The sequence below is a fragment of the Pelodiscus sinensis genome, chromosome 13, assembly GCF_052426305.1.
Source record: "Pelodiscus sinensis isolate ZL-2025 chromosome 13, ASM5242630v1, whole genome shotgun sequence".
Lineage (NCBI taxonomy): Eukaryota > Metazoa > Chordata > Testudines > Trionychidae > Pelodiscus > Pelodiscus sinensis.
This window is the reverse complement of record NC_143064.1, coordinates 39,639,549-39,654,663: the sequence shown is the minus strand read 5'-3', so window position 1 is coordinate 39,654,663 and position 15,115 is coordinate 39,639,549. Positions and strand designations below refer to the sequence as shown.

The window sequence follows — 15,115 nt, the reverse complement described above, 5'->3', positions numbered from 1 at the left end:
CACTGAATCTGAGAACAGAGTCAGAAGAATGGTTGGTATACTAAATAATAGTAAATTATCAGTTCCCTCGTTATTTTATCAGAGCAAAAACTGAATCCCTAGCTATGTGTACTATATCTAGAACACCAAAATATGAGCAAATGCACGTAATTGTGTCGGACAAGGTTTCAGCAGGCACTTGACATGCTTCTAGGCCACAATTCACAACAATTTAAAACTTTGTGCCTATTAGTCACTTTGCTCCACTTCTGGCACCACCAATCAAGTATATCAGGATTAGAAAATGTTGGGGAAGTGAATGGCTAATCAGATCAACTGTCCCAATGGGCAAGAAAATGCTATAGGGGAACAAGCTCACCAAGAAGAGACTAGCCAGTGGTAAGGACATTGCTGTAGGCTGCCCATCACTATCAGTGATTGTCAAAAATTCTGTGAGAGAACAGGAGATGAAATAAATGTGAGAAATCATGGTAAATGCTAAATCAGATCTCACTAATTATGAGTTACATTATGTACTATGGTTATGAACTGAATCAAAGTAAGATCATGAGCAGCAAAGTGCAAACGGGCCCCTCCTCAACAGCTATGCTTTCCGCATATATTGAGGGTGAAATTTAAAAAAATAATAAAGCTATTGCTATAATTCAAAATGTTTCACTTTTTTAACACAAAAGGGTTTTTTTTCAGTTTTCTGGCTCTATCCCTTTTTCCAATTCCCCAAATTTATGTTTATTTTTCTGGAGCGGGGGAGGTGGGGAGCATGAAAAATAAACTCTGAAAATTTTGTCTGATTTTCCATTTTGATTTTCAGTTGAAAATGGAATTATTTCCCCAAGAAATAAAAACCCCCCACCTTTTCTAAATGTCCCATGGAAAAAAATACTTCTTTTGTTCGGCCTTACTTCAGTAGAACTTCTTACATACATTAGCAAGAGGTTCACAATCTGCTTTAAAGTTCAAGTGCAGAACATCTCAAGATGTTCATAACTGCTCCTTAACCACACATATAGGTTAGTACACTGCAGTTGGGCCAAGATTACCAGTGATGATGTTCAAGCCAGAAAAGATCAAAACAACAAGAGTAAATAGAATTACAACAGCAAATACTTTCAAAGGAGCAAAATACTTCTTGAAGGCCATTTCTTGAACCACTGAGATTCAGAAACAAACCTCCGCCAGATAAATTATCCCATAATTGCTTGTGATAAGGTTTCCTGAACTTTCTTTAAAATATCTGATTAGCATAGGTGACTCGTGATACCACTCAGGAGATTCACTGCCCTCTACATCTCCCACCAAAATGTTAATTGCTCCCCACTTCTCCGGTTGGCCCTCCCTGCACTCCTCCCCACTAAGCACCAGTCGCCCTTGTGGTTGTTATCAGTGACTGGATACCAGGCTAAACACTGAAATTAGATGCGCCAAATTTAGGAAAAACCTCTTCCGAAAGAACATTGGAAAAAGATACGCAATTTGAAAACTGCAAATTGTATATCTTTTTCCAGTTTAACTCTGGGGTGGGCGGGGGGAAGAGGAGGGTGCTTTTACTTGTACTAAAGTAATGTGGCTCCCAGAAGAACTGAGAAATAAATATGGAGCTTCACAGTCACATTTTGAAGCATAACCACACTGAGCTAAATTTACCACTTACGTGATTGCAAGTATACTGAAGCCACCAGCAGTGACCAAAGCAGTTTATTTCCAGAGGGGGTTGGCTCTCATTTTATTTGTTTTTATTCAATGGCATTAGAACATCTAACACCCTTAGGCTCTTTGAAGATCTCAGATAGTGTCCCCAACTACCAAGTGTCAATGAAAAACATCTGTACCATTCCTATCATCCTTCATATCTGTGAGTGTACCTGCTGATGAGAGCTCTCTGATGGATAGCCCTGGCAACTGCAGGCCTCTATAAACAGAGCAGCTACACCACTGGCAGCACTACTGAACATTTACCCATGCTGCTCCACCAACGTGGCTCATCCGTAACTTGGAGCCAGACTGGAGGAGTTCCGGCTCCATGCCTTTTCAATCCCTGACCAACATGCTCAGGTCAGTAACAACAGCAATGCCATTTTTGGTGGAGGCATTTATTTGTTGCTCTGTGTTTGGGGACATGGGTCCAGACAGAACTAGACAAAACCATTAAACTCAACTCACACACTGCAAGCCACAGCAACTCCACATAGTTAGGGCCCTACCAAATTCACAGCCATGAAAAAACGCATCACGGACTGTGAAATCTGGCGTCGTGTCCCCCGCCCTCCCTGCCCCACCCGATGAAATCTAGTCTTTTGTGTACTTTTATTCTATACTATATCAATTTCATGGGAGAAACCAGAGTTTCTCAAATTGGGGGCTGTGACTATAGAAGGGATTTAATGGGGGTCCCTTATTTTAAGAGGGTCACAGTGTTACTGTGCTACTTTCAGAGGGCCTTTACTTCTGTTCTGCCTTCAGCGGGTCCAGCTCTGCACGCAGCAACGCAGAAATAAGTGTGCCAATGCTAAAAAATGCCATCCTTATTTCTGTGCTGCTGCTGGTAGTACCTGTGGTTGTAGCGGCCTCTGCAGCCACTGCTCTCCAACTGCCCAGTTCTGAAGGCAGCACTGCTGCCTGAAGAAGCCTAGAACGGTAGCAGACAGGGGAAATGGAGGGGCACCATTCCCACTTCTCCCCACTCCTTGTTCCACCATGGCCCTGCCCTTGCTCCACTCCCCGCTGCCCTGCCTCTTTCTAACATTTCTTGGAGCGGCAGGGCTGGGGAGCTGCCTGGCCTGCACCTTCCCTGCCAGCACTGTCGATGAGAGGTCGGGGGTGGGGACATGCAGCAAAGACTCCTGCTGCCAGCACAGGCCCTCCTGCTGGCTGGTCTCTCCCACCTTGGGGGTGCTTCCAACCCTGCATCCCCCCACAACCATCACCAGTGAGGACAGCAGTGCCACAACCCCCCCTGTAATAATCTTGCCGTGCTCCCCAACATCTCCTTTTTCAGTCAAGACCTCTACAATAACACCACCAGGAAAATTCACATTTAAACAGATGAATCATGAAGCTCACAGTCATGGAATTTAAAAAATGGCAAAATTGACCAAAGTGGGCCCTGAATTTGGTAGGATCCTACACATGATACTTAGGACTCTATTATTAAAAATATGGGTAAAATTTGAACCTTGAATCAGGTCACTCCATGTATTAATCTGAAGCTACATAAATTGTATAAATGTACCCATTTCTCTTTAAAAACATCTGCTGGAAAACAAATAATCATATTTTACAAAAATGCGCTTCTCTCTCCTATTGTTGCTCTCCTGCGCAGTTGTGCTTCCCTTTGCTTTCTGAGTGCAGATGGTCTCATTTTTACCTCCTGGAGTGAGGAGTGCCATTAGCAAAAAAATCACACAGCCATAATATAATCACAGTGTGTTCTTCAGGAAATGCTACCCATCTGCCTCAACAGGTGGGGGAAATCTAATGGGGATGCCAGAAAAAGAGGCCAGTCCTAGCAACATGGGAGAGAGGGAGGGCACTCGCTTTTAGGAAGCCCTTCATCCTGGTTGCCTCTGACACTCACTGACTAGCTGGTGGGGAAGGGTGTTGATTGCCCAACATTTCCCAGATCCCAGGGTTTAGCCTGGTAGAAGGGTCATGTGCAGGCTCTTTTGGACAAGAATATTTGCAGGAATGTGAAAAAGATGGAACGGAACAAGGAGAGGAGGGACAGCACTCGAGAAGACAGCAAGTTTTAAAGAAGCTTTTTAGCATTTTGTCTCATTTTTGCCAGTTTTCAAATTTGATATTCACTTTAGAGCACCAGGTTCTACAGTTGTCCACACTTCCTATATACATATTGATGACCAGATAGCCATTTGAGGCACCTATGTGCTGTTTTAAGCAACTGTTTGGCCATAGAGCTTGAAAATTATGCTCTACAAACACCAACACGTAAACCACATAATGCCAACTCATATTGCCTCTCTCTGTCTATTTTTACTCACTTCCTATTGTGAATACAGAATGACAAATGCAGAGAGAGAGAGAGGGAGAGAGAGAGAAACAGGATATAGGTACAACTTTATCAGGGCATTTTATTAAAAGTCTTATCTTACTCCCACTGAGCTTAATGGCAAAAGTCCTATTGACTTCAATGGCAGAAGGATCAGGTTTTGAGTTTGTTCTCTTGTTCTTCTTTCTAGCAAACAATTATATCCCCCTCAGCACACTTACCAAAGTTGACTAATAAAAAGTTGAATACTTGGAAGACACTCAATGTCACCTTTACTTTACGAGTCCCTAATTGTCCTACCCTGGAAAACACTGCATTATTACTAGCAATTAGTTTCTTCACAGTCTATCACTTTGAAAAGCTTCTTTAGAACATTAATTTCTAATACTTCACAAAAGAACACTTGCTATTCTATAAATTTCCATGTATTTGTGGCCACTATGATAGATTAAATAAGTACTGTGAAATGACTTTTTTTAAAAAATAATATGGATTATTGTTCTTCCCCCTACATACACATAAGAGGCATTGTGTATTTTTCCTTCTTCAACCATTCTACACTACCCCAGTAACATCCTCATTCCTTTCCCTGGGCTGACTGTTATGATACTTATTTCCTTTTCTCTTTGGCCATTCAAGGTGTCTCAGTTTTTTAATGACAAATTTTCAAAAACTCTTCTGTGTTTCTCTCTAAATATACATATACTTAGCACATCTTAGAACAAATAGTATAAGGATTTAGCAGGTTTTCTGTATGTAGATAGGCCAGGTGGCAAAGTTTAAAGCTTTGGTGGGTCCATAGACACATATTCAGTGATAACTCAATTCTGTTTCATATAGAGATGGTCAAACTGAGGGTGTATTTTTGTTTCATAATGACTGAGTGAGATCTTGATTGTGCAGAAACAAAATCAAAGGCAGTTCTAACTTGAGAGTCATTTATCCCAGCAACCTTTGAAATTTGGGGTGGGCAAACTGAATGAATAATTTTGTTCCTTCTCAGTCATATCCTTCAAGAAAGCTTTTTGTTTGTAAACTGATAGATTGCAATAATAGCTAGTGCCAGGAAGAACCACATATTTTTTCTATTTGGAGACCTTCACTATTTATTTTTCAACACTAAAGTACTTGAGTTTTTAATGTAACTTCTCCAGCAGGACTGAGCTCTGCCCTACAGCTTTCTGCAAAGTCAGTGAATGCATAACGCAAAAGTAGCATTAATCTCCAACATGTCATTAATCTCCAAGGTTGGAAAAAGGGTGAATAGCATGACAACAGAAGTATTGCAGTACTATCAGGGGCTTTAAAAAAAAGTTTTTTTGATCTCCCCTCAAGCTAACGGAACTAACTGAAAACTTCAAATTATCCTGCCTTCAGTCATGCACTCCAATTCATTTTACTAAATGGAGATGAGGCCATTTTGGTGTCTTTTATTATTAGGAACAAATTTGCCTGCTTAAAACTATCCCTTAGAACTGCAGGACAACAGTTAATTTGGTTGTTTTTACTTTTCTTAAATATACGATTACCTTTATTTAGTAAAATCCAACACAAAGGCCCCTTAATTCCTTTCTTGTGTCAATACGTACATAGGTTCACCAGGGATACATCTAGACTGCAGGCTTCTTTAGAAAGCAGCTTTTTTGGAAGAGATCTTCCGAAAAAACTTCTTTCGAAAAAGGGCATCCACACTGCAAAAGCATATTGAAAAAGCGCTGCGCTTTTTCGAAACATAGCATCCAGACTGCCTGGACGTTATCTCACATGTAAGCAGTGCTTGCTATGGACAGAATGGCCACCAGTGCTTTTTCTTCTTCCCTCTTCTCTCAAAAAACCCTCCCTCTTCCATGTCCACACACGCCTTTTTCCGAAAGAGCTCTTTTGAAAAGGCGTTCTTCCTCACCAATGTCGGAAAAACCCTTGCGTTCTTTCAATTTTCTTTTGAAAGAATGCGATTGCAGTGTGGACACACGTGAAGTTTTTCAGAAAAAAACGATGTTTTTTTAAAATAAAACCCTGTAGTCTAGACGCACCCTACCAGAATTGTTCATGTTTTGTTTAAGTAAGGAGAGTATTAATTTCAATGTTTATAGGAAATGCTATTTTCAAGTGAATGTAAAAGCCATCGTATGATATGTTGTTAAAGTTTCCTCATCTCTGTGTTCACTACCAGGACACAAAGTTTAAGTCTAAAGAGGGAGAACTGTAGATTTAAGCAAAATCAATTCCCCAATCCCACCTTGCACAAATTTCTCATTATATTCACAATATTGCCCTGAAATAATTTTGGGGTGATGAATATTTCAATGTGCTTTTGTGCCACGTGACGGTGGAAAGAGCACCCTGATCTCAGTCCACAGGGGCTAGAAGCACAGAGAAGGGAGGACCTTCATTCCCTTGCCCCCATCTCTGCATTTGCTACCAGCCCTCTTTGGCAGATGGTTGAATGGTTCCAGAGAATGCTACAGAAATAGCTGTCTCAGCTGGAGGAAAGATGACAAAATGCAGGGCCTTTGAGCAGGTAACCATGGATTATTTTGGCTCACCGAGACTGAACCAAAACCCTCTGAATTTGATAGAAAAACTGTCACCATCAACAAATTTTGGATCAGGACTCAATAGGTGCTAAGAAAACAACCTTCACCTTCCAGACTAACATCAACACACACATTATGCACACACTCAAACAAATATAAAGAGTTCTTCTACTGCCTAATTTAAATTGAAAATGAATTGACTCAAATAACTTTAACAGAAGATATTCAAATCTTTAACAGGCTGCAAACCACTCCTCCCTTTGTCTCTGCTGTTTGAGAAATATGAAGAAATCCTTTTCTATTCCATTTTCTGTTAATGTCTCTCAGCAAATATAATGCTTTATACAGAGCAGGGATGTTGTCTACCTCACACACTTATGCTAAAAGTAAAAAGAAAGGAAAAAAAGGCAACAGCAGTCTTTGCTTGCTGTACAGATGTAGTTTGAATGAGAACATTTCTTCAGCCCCTGGCCCTTTTATTTTCCACCACATCATTAACAAAACTGCCTACCAAAAAATAAGTCAACCCCGGTGCAACCCTTGGCACACAGGTGGCCCATCAGGGTAATCCAGTAGCATGCCATAAGACATTTTATTTACACTGGCTGTCCGCAGACACAGACCTCCACCCCATCCCGCAACTCCAGTGGCTGCAGTTCACGGTTCCTGGCTAATGGGGACTCCATGAAGTGGTGCACACTGCAGGGATGTGCTAGCTGCTGCTTTACGCAGCTCCTCTTGGGTGGGAATTGCGAACCATGGCCACTGGGAACTGCAGGAGGCTATGCATGTGAACAGTTAACATAAATAAAATGTCTCATGGCCTTGCAAGCAGATTGCCCTAATGGGCCATGTGCCAAAGGTTCCTGACACTTGGTCTAATGCCTGTGGGCCTGATCCTCAGCTAGGGTGAATCATCAAAGCATTACTAAAGCCCACTCAAATGTACCCTAGCTGTGGATCTGGCCCTGTACAAGAAAAAAATGAAGTGAACCCCATCTTTTCATCATCAGTAATATTTTATTTCCTTCTTTTACCTCATCACTAACTCAAATAAAAGTGTGGGACTCTTCCTTCTACTGAGGATAGGCTACTGATGGACAAAAAAATTCAGATAAATAACAAAACCTTATCACAAATGCACTAATACACCATTTAAGAATCTAGATTCAATTCTGATGTGATTCCCATTAGTGTCTGAAAAAGCAAAACAGTTTTTAATTATCATCGGATAATTTGCCCTCTTTGTTAATCTGAGGGCCTTTGATATGACTGCTGCTCTGCGTGTTATTGCAGCTAGTGTCTGTACTTGGGCATAAAGGTGACAAAATGAGGGCAATGCTTGGGATGTTTGCAGGTTTTCCCACTGTCTCCAGTGCTGCTTTATATTGTTGATTATGTCAGTCAGTCCACTTAGTAGCCCACATAGTAGGGCATGTTTCTAGTCTGAAAATGGCACTTAATCTCTCGGGAATAAAAAAATCTTGCCTGCTTTCGAGAGACCTTCAGGTACAGTCTGTCCAAATGAAGGCTCCAATTCCAGATTCCATTAGCATTAAGAACCACTTATCAGATACTGCAAAGCTTTATTGCTTTCCACCTGGCCTAGATTACTTAGATTCCTGAGCACACATTACTAGGGAGGACAGTGCTACAACCTCTCTTTGTTTTACAGAGCTGCACAGCTAAATACTATGTTAATGCAGGAAGTACCATACTGCCATCTACAGACAGGAATATCCGCTTAATATAATCATTCAGTGCTAAATTTCCCCACAGCCAAGAGTCACTTTATTCTAATTTTCTCTCTTTAACATTGATGAATCACAAACTGTTTATATTTCAATGTTTCAGCCAAGCATGAACTTTCAGGCTTTTAATCTTTATAGACAAAGTTATTGTGCAGAGCTCAGAGGTACAGACAGAGAAAGAGAGAGAGCTAGCAGCTAGAAACTTAGTATTACCTGTCTGGTGTGGATGGAGCCTGGAGTCTTGAAGCCACCTTGACAGCTGCATTCGGAGACACTATAAGGGTCCGAACTACTGGAGGAGCACTTGGAGAGCGAGTCACAGCCCACCACAAAGGTGTTATCCAGAGGCAGTTCCTGAATGACATGGTGCTTCTTAGGGGGCACCGGGGTCTCGGGTTTAATTTGAAAGGTGGGCTGTGGAGAGGCAGACTTGTAATGCTTTGCTAAATCTGGGCTGTCAGGCTTAAAAGTGGTTGGTGTGGTGGCCCAGTTATATTTTCCCATAGTCTGTTCTTCTAGCTCTACGGGAATGTCTAAAGTGCCATTTATGTGCTCGTGGCCAGGATCGTCGGGCTTAGATTCTTCAATTGTCACAAAGTTGAGAAGGAGGCTTTTAGGAGAGCGCTTCTTCTTCTTCTTCTTTTTCTTGATCTGTCGGTTCTCCTGGTTTGGGGAGACCCACTCCCCACTCTGCTTGCTTTTCTGGACAACTTTGTGTCGGGGTGTCTGGCGGCATCGTACTAGTGCAGTGACAAAAATGACCAGGATGACTGTCATGGTGCCTGCAATTATAGCAATGATGATTTTGACGTAGTCATTGGTCTGTGGGGTTATCTCACCATCCCCAACATTCTGGCCCACTGGTGTTTCCATATTTCTACGGACTAGCTCCTGCACATATGAACCATTGGTGATTGTCTCATTCACAAATAAATGCACCAGTGCAATGGTATAGAGAGACTCTGGCTGTCCTAAATCATTGACTTTTATCACCAGCCTGTGTAAGCCATGATCTGCTGTGATTACCTTCTCTTTCAAAGTAATGTTGCCTGTTAACTGATCGATTGTAAACAAACCTCTTGAGTTCCCACCTATAATACTGTAGCGGAGCTCTGCATTCATCCCTGTATCATTGTCAACTGCAAAGACTTTAGTCACCACGGAACCTGGATTGGTGGCTGTGGGAACCAAGTCATAGGAGTAGTTAGACGAAGGGATAACAAAAACAGGCCTGTTGTCATTCACGTCAACTACATTTATGGTCACTTTGGCAGTTGAAGAGCGTTGTACTCTTCCTCCATCGACAGCCTTCACCTGGAAAGTGTAAGAACCTTGTTGCTCTCTATCAAATGTAATATTGGGTCTTATTACACCAGTAAGTGGATCAATAATGAAATTATCTCTGCCGTTTAATATAGAGAGAGTAACTGCAGCATTATCTCCAGAGTCAGCATCAGTAACTGTGATAAGTCCCACTGTGCCATACATGGGCAGGTTTTCTGGCACATAGAAATTATATTCATTGTGGGTAAAAGCAGGGCTGTTGTCATTCTGATCCAGAACTGACAGTGTCACAGTAGCATTGGTCTGCAAAGGTGGCATCCCATTATCCTTGGCCAATACAGTGAAGGAGTACCTATCCTGTTTTTCCCTGTCCAGCTTCCTCACTGCTGTCAGAACACCTGTGCGGCGGTCCAGGTTAAAAATGGGGGGTGCATCTGAACCCAGCATATAGCTGATCTCAGCATTGCGTCCACTGTCTGCATCTGTTGCACTGATCTTGGTTAGCTGGGTCCCAGGAGCATTGTTCTCAGGAATGGAAAGTCCAATGATAGGCTGTGTAAAAACTGGGGCATTGTCATTCTCATCTTTGATTTTGATCAGCAGCATTGCAGACTGATTTAAGGGAGGTTTCCCTGAATCAGAGGCCACTATTTTAATAGCGTATTCTCGTGTAGCCTCATAGTCTAGAAATGTGGCCGTCTCCAATAGAAACTGATTATCGAACACTGGCTTTAACCTAAAAGGGACATCATGGTCTGTGAAGCAAGTAACTTTTCCATTCAGATCAGCATCTTTGTCCATTACAGTAATCAGGGCAATTTTTGTATTGAGTGGTGCTTTTTCAGACAGGAGCACAGTCCCATTCACTGGATTGATGATGTATCTTGTGTCTATGGATGGAACATTATCATTAATATCTGTGATATTTACTGTCACCGTTGCTCTTGATGGAGTTGAGCTGCCATCACTTGCCAAAACAGTTAACTTGTGTACAGGTGACTCCTCCCTGTCCAGTGGTTCCTTAATCGTGATGAGGCCAGTGCTATTATCTAAGGCAAACAGCCTTTTGGCCAGACTGGAGATCTGATTGCTGAAAAAGAAGTGGATCTGAGCATTTGAGCCCAGATCAGCATCAGTGGCGTGGAGCTGAGAAACCGAAGTGCCCACTGGAGCATTTTCCGGAACGCTGACTTCAATGTCATTTTCCTTGAAGACTGGGCGATTGTCATTCACATCAGTAACTGTTACTTGTAGGATGGCTGTACTGGATCTAGGAGGTGTTCCGCCATCTTCAACTTTGATCTTCATCACATATGTGTCTTTCTGCTCTCTGTCCAGGATCTGCTGGACAATCAGCTGTGGCCATTTATCTCCCTCAGGTGTTTCAATTATATCAAGTCCAAATACATTTTGGCCCTAGAAGACACAGAAGGGGGAACAATTTTTATTATGGAAATATGTTATAAATAGACACATATCTTTACTGTATACAGGGGGCCGATGGATGCCTTTATGTGTATTTATACATTCCCTGCTGGATAAACCTTTAGCATTTGTCTTGAGCATGGGGCTGTGTGTATTTTCACCTCACTAGAAGAAGACCTGAGCAAGAATGGTGTTTCAGAGCATCAAGGTTTCTTTTACAGCTCCCATCCAAGTCAAATTACAGCAACCCCTTAAAATATATGGTGTATTGCCTGTTTTACATCTGGCCAATGGAAGTGGGAGATGTCAAAGTTTAACTTACATCGGGCCCCATGCTCATAGAAGGGCTGAACTACAGAGCTCAGGCTGTGCCCCATAACAGGCCTGAGCCCAAGATTAGGGGAGGGGAAGCAAAAGGAACAAGGGGGCTTATGCCCCCATGCAGAAAAGCAAGAAAAGGAACAATCTCTTGCAAGTAGAGTAAAGAAAAGCCATGCCATATTTAAAAGGGGATTACAAAGTAATTTATGATTCAGGTGGCACAGTCACAAGTGAAACATGTTAGGTGATTAGAAATAAAAGGAAAATCAGGAAGCATTATTCCCCTTTTCATTGCAATGTATTTCATATTTGCAGTGAAAATTACATTCCAAGTGTGAAAATAAGGTGTTTTTTCTTATGAATAATATCATAGGATTACATTTGCACTCCGAGTAATAAGATCCTGTAATAGGGTTTTGTTGCACACTTTATGCCCTTCTTCTAGCAAGTAATGCATTTATATGTGGGGACACTGTACAACACAGCTTTTCCTCAAATTCTGAGGTGGAGAGATGGGTCTAAAGTAATCCTATCCTGCATGTGGGAGTTGGTCCGTTGTTATTTTCTGGGCCAACAGATGCTGGAAATTGTGCAAAGACAGCAATACACACAGTCCCCCTAAGGGGAAGGAAGTGATTAGAAATGATCAATATCAATCTCTCTGATGAAGAATGGGGTCGACAGATTACAGAGGGAATCCTGATAGGCTTATCTCCCCAGGATGGGGGCTATAAAGTAGGTACTGAAGATAGGTGTGTAACATGGGTGAAAATGAGGGCTCAATGAGGATAGGGCTTCAGGGAACAGTTAGGATTTTACGTCTGTACTTGAACATTAAAGTCTCATTATGCCTGTCATGTTTATAGTCAGAAACTATGCTGCTGACTTAGCTCTTGCAATACTCATTAGGCTGATTCTGCCACCCTTCTTTAGTAAGCAGTAACTTACTGCATGTGTATTTTCATTGGCTTTAATGGGTCCACTCACTGAGCACGGACCTACTTTCTACTAAGGATGAGTAAGGATGGAAGAACTGGGCCTTCTATAGTTTTACATATTCATTTTAATTTATGTAAAAATGGTAAAAGATCATCTCTCCAGGACTCTAGATTCCTCCAATAAAATTTACAAAGACAACTGTTAATTTACAATTTACATTAGCCAGATGTAAAAATGAACCTACACCCTCTGCCCAAAACCAAAAGTAAGGGCTTGAGTTGGTCTTTGTCTACACACGAATCATGCAAATTAGGGTACTGAAGGTGCTGGCTGGGAAAGGAGAGGGGTTCCTAATGTGGAGGATTCTTGCCTGAGAGCAGTTAGTAAGAAGCATAAATACATTGCTACCTATAATTAACTCAGTAGCTATATGGCACTAATACTGCCTTTGTACACCTTTTATAGTCACCACTGCAGCAACCACGTCTTTTGTGGCAAAGCTGCGATAACCCCATTTCAAATACAATAACCCAATTCCACCTTATGTACAGTGTCTGCAGCCCCAATAAGTAATGACCAGTGACAACCTATCACAGAAAGATGGATTGGAAAAGTTATGAAGACAAATGTAGATCTTGCTTTTTCAGTGGAAGATCACTGTAGACACCAATCCCGCTAATCGTATCTGAATCAAGTTCTAGGTCCCATGAACCAAAGGGGTTAATTTCTAAAGCAGCATCCCCATGACAGACCTTCTCTTTATTAAAGACAAGTGAATCTTCTCCCTCAGTGATAGGATTATCATGAGTGGATTACTGTAGGCAACCTTGCTAGCAGTTGCTTAATTTGGACTAAGACTCTTATTTGTTGAGAAAATGCTGAATTAGATAAACTGCTCTTTCAACACTGATTTCCAGAAAAACACAGCAGGAGTGGGGGGAAAAAAAATCAGCTTTCCTTCAGTTCTTTATTTGCACACAAGCTGACAGATGTGCATTGATTATTCTGTCATTAACTCCTGCAACTACAACAAACACTATATACAGACTTTTAATTCACGAAACTACATACCCAATTTAGCTTTTCTTTAACTATCACATGTGACAAGAGACACATTTTTCATTATAGCATATGATTTTGGCTTAAACATACAACTTCAGTTCCCTGTCACTAGCTGCTAGGGAAATAGCCAAAAATCCAACACAAATTAGAATCTTTATTGAAGATGTCAGTATTTTAACAAAATGTTTTATGCAAATCTGCTACTATATAGAATGTAATAGGAATTAATTAAATATAGTTCTATGGAAATTGTTCTAAAAATACCATATAAAATAGGAAGCTAACTCTTCTATTAACTTTTTAAACGAATCTACTGCAACACACAGAAAATTGCAAGCCTATGATATTAGGGTATGTCTACATAGCTGCTGGAAGTGACTCTCACAGCTTGGTAGCCAGACTTGTGTTAGCAAGTTTTATGCTTATACAGTGAAAATGCCAGTGTGGAACTTACAGCTTTGGAAATGAACAGTCTGAATATGAATATAAAAGCAATATCTATACAGCTGTTTTCAGTGGGCCTGCCTCCACATCTGTTGACCCCAGAAGCTGTATAGCCATACCCATATAGGTTAATTTTAAATGATAAAGGCAATTTATTATTCTCAATTAAACACCACAAGATCAGATATTTCCGTATGGGGTGCAGAGACTTATAGCCACCCTCTCTCCCATCTTTTTTATCTCCAAACTGAGAGCACTGAGTAGTTAGGATATGGCCTTGCCACATTCACCACCTTCCAGACTGTATGTGTGTGTGTGAAAGGGGTCAGGGACAGCTCAGAGCTCTGCCTTGAAGCAACTGGATAGGAGTGGTGAGGAGGTCTTAGGAGTTTTGATCTGCGCCTGATGAAGCCTTAAGACCCAGCAGATGCTTCCTGCGGTAGTGATACCCCAAGTCCCCACAGATGCTCCCCAGATCTCAAACTTACGAAGCTTGTATCTGACCTAAAGCAGGCATGAACAATAATTTTTGAAGTGGCCATGGGCTGCCCCGGAACAGGCAGGGCCTCAGTAGGAAGGAGCAGGACCAGGACACTTCTGTGATTCCCCGCCCACAGATCCTGATTGGTCTGAAGCTTCAGGGGGTAGCTAAGTTAGTCTCTACAGGTAAACTGAAAAAACAACAAATAGTCTGGTAGCACTTTAGAGACTAACAAAACATGTAGATGGTATCATGAGCTTTTGTGGGCACAGCCCACTTCTTCAGATGACCGGAGTGTTGGATGTCCAGGACCAAAATCAATAGGGGAGATGGGAGGGGGGTGGAAGAAGGGAAAATTGGGAGGGGGGAACAAGACTACATGTTTTGTTAGTCTATAAAGTGCTACCAGACTATTTGTTGTTTTTTCAGTTTATCTAGTATTTAGGTGCTTACAGACTCGGCTTTCCCTTGATATATTTTTTACCCACTGCCTTTTCTTGTTCCCCTCCCAATTTTCCCTTCTTCTACCCTCCCTCCCATCTCCCCTACTGATTTTGGTCCTGGACATCCAACACTCCGGTCATCTGAAGAAGTGAGCTGTGCCCACAAAAGCTCATGATACCATCTACATGTTTTATTAGACTATAAAGTGCTACCAGACTATTTGTTGTTTTTTCAGTTTACCTGATTGGTCTGTGGGTGGGGGAACGCATGAAGTCTTTGCCCCTCCCTCTCCCTTCTGAGAGAACCGCCAGCTGTTCTGAACAACTGATGGTTTCCTCTAGGCACCCACATCCCTGACAGTGGGACATTTGTAAATATCTCAAAAGGCCCCTATGCTGACATAATTCACACACAGCTGCTA

The 15,115-nt window shown here is 41.7% G+C and overlaps 1 protein-coding gene across 7 annotated transcripts in view; it reads right to left on the bottom strand.

Moving 5' to 3' along the window:
* PCDH11X (protocadherin 11 X-linked) overlaps positions 1-15,115 on the bottom strand; it is a 1,122,530-nt gene that overhangs the window by 939,172 nt on the left and 168,243 nt on the right. For 6 of the 7 annotated variants that reach the window (XM_075940729.2, XM_075940728.2, XM_075940730.2 and 3 more), the window contains one exon: positions 8,508-10,994. In XM_075940729.2, coding sequence (XP_075796844.2) covers positions 8,508-10,994 — 2,487 coding nt within the window. Of the gene's footprint in view, positions 1-358; positions 430-8,507; positions 10,995-15,115 lie in introns of all 7 variants that reach the window. The other variant, XR_012906841.2, reaches the window with a different exon arrangement.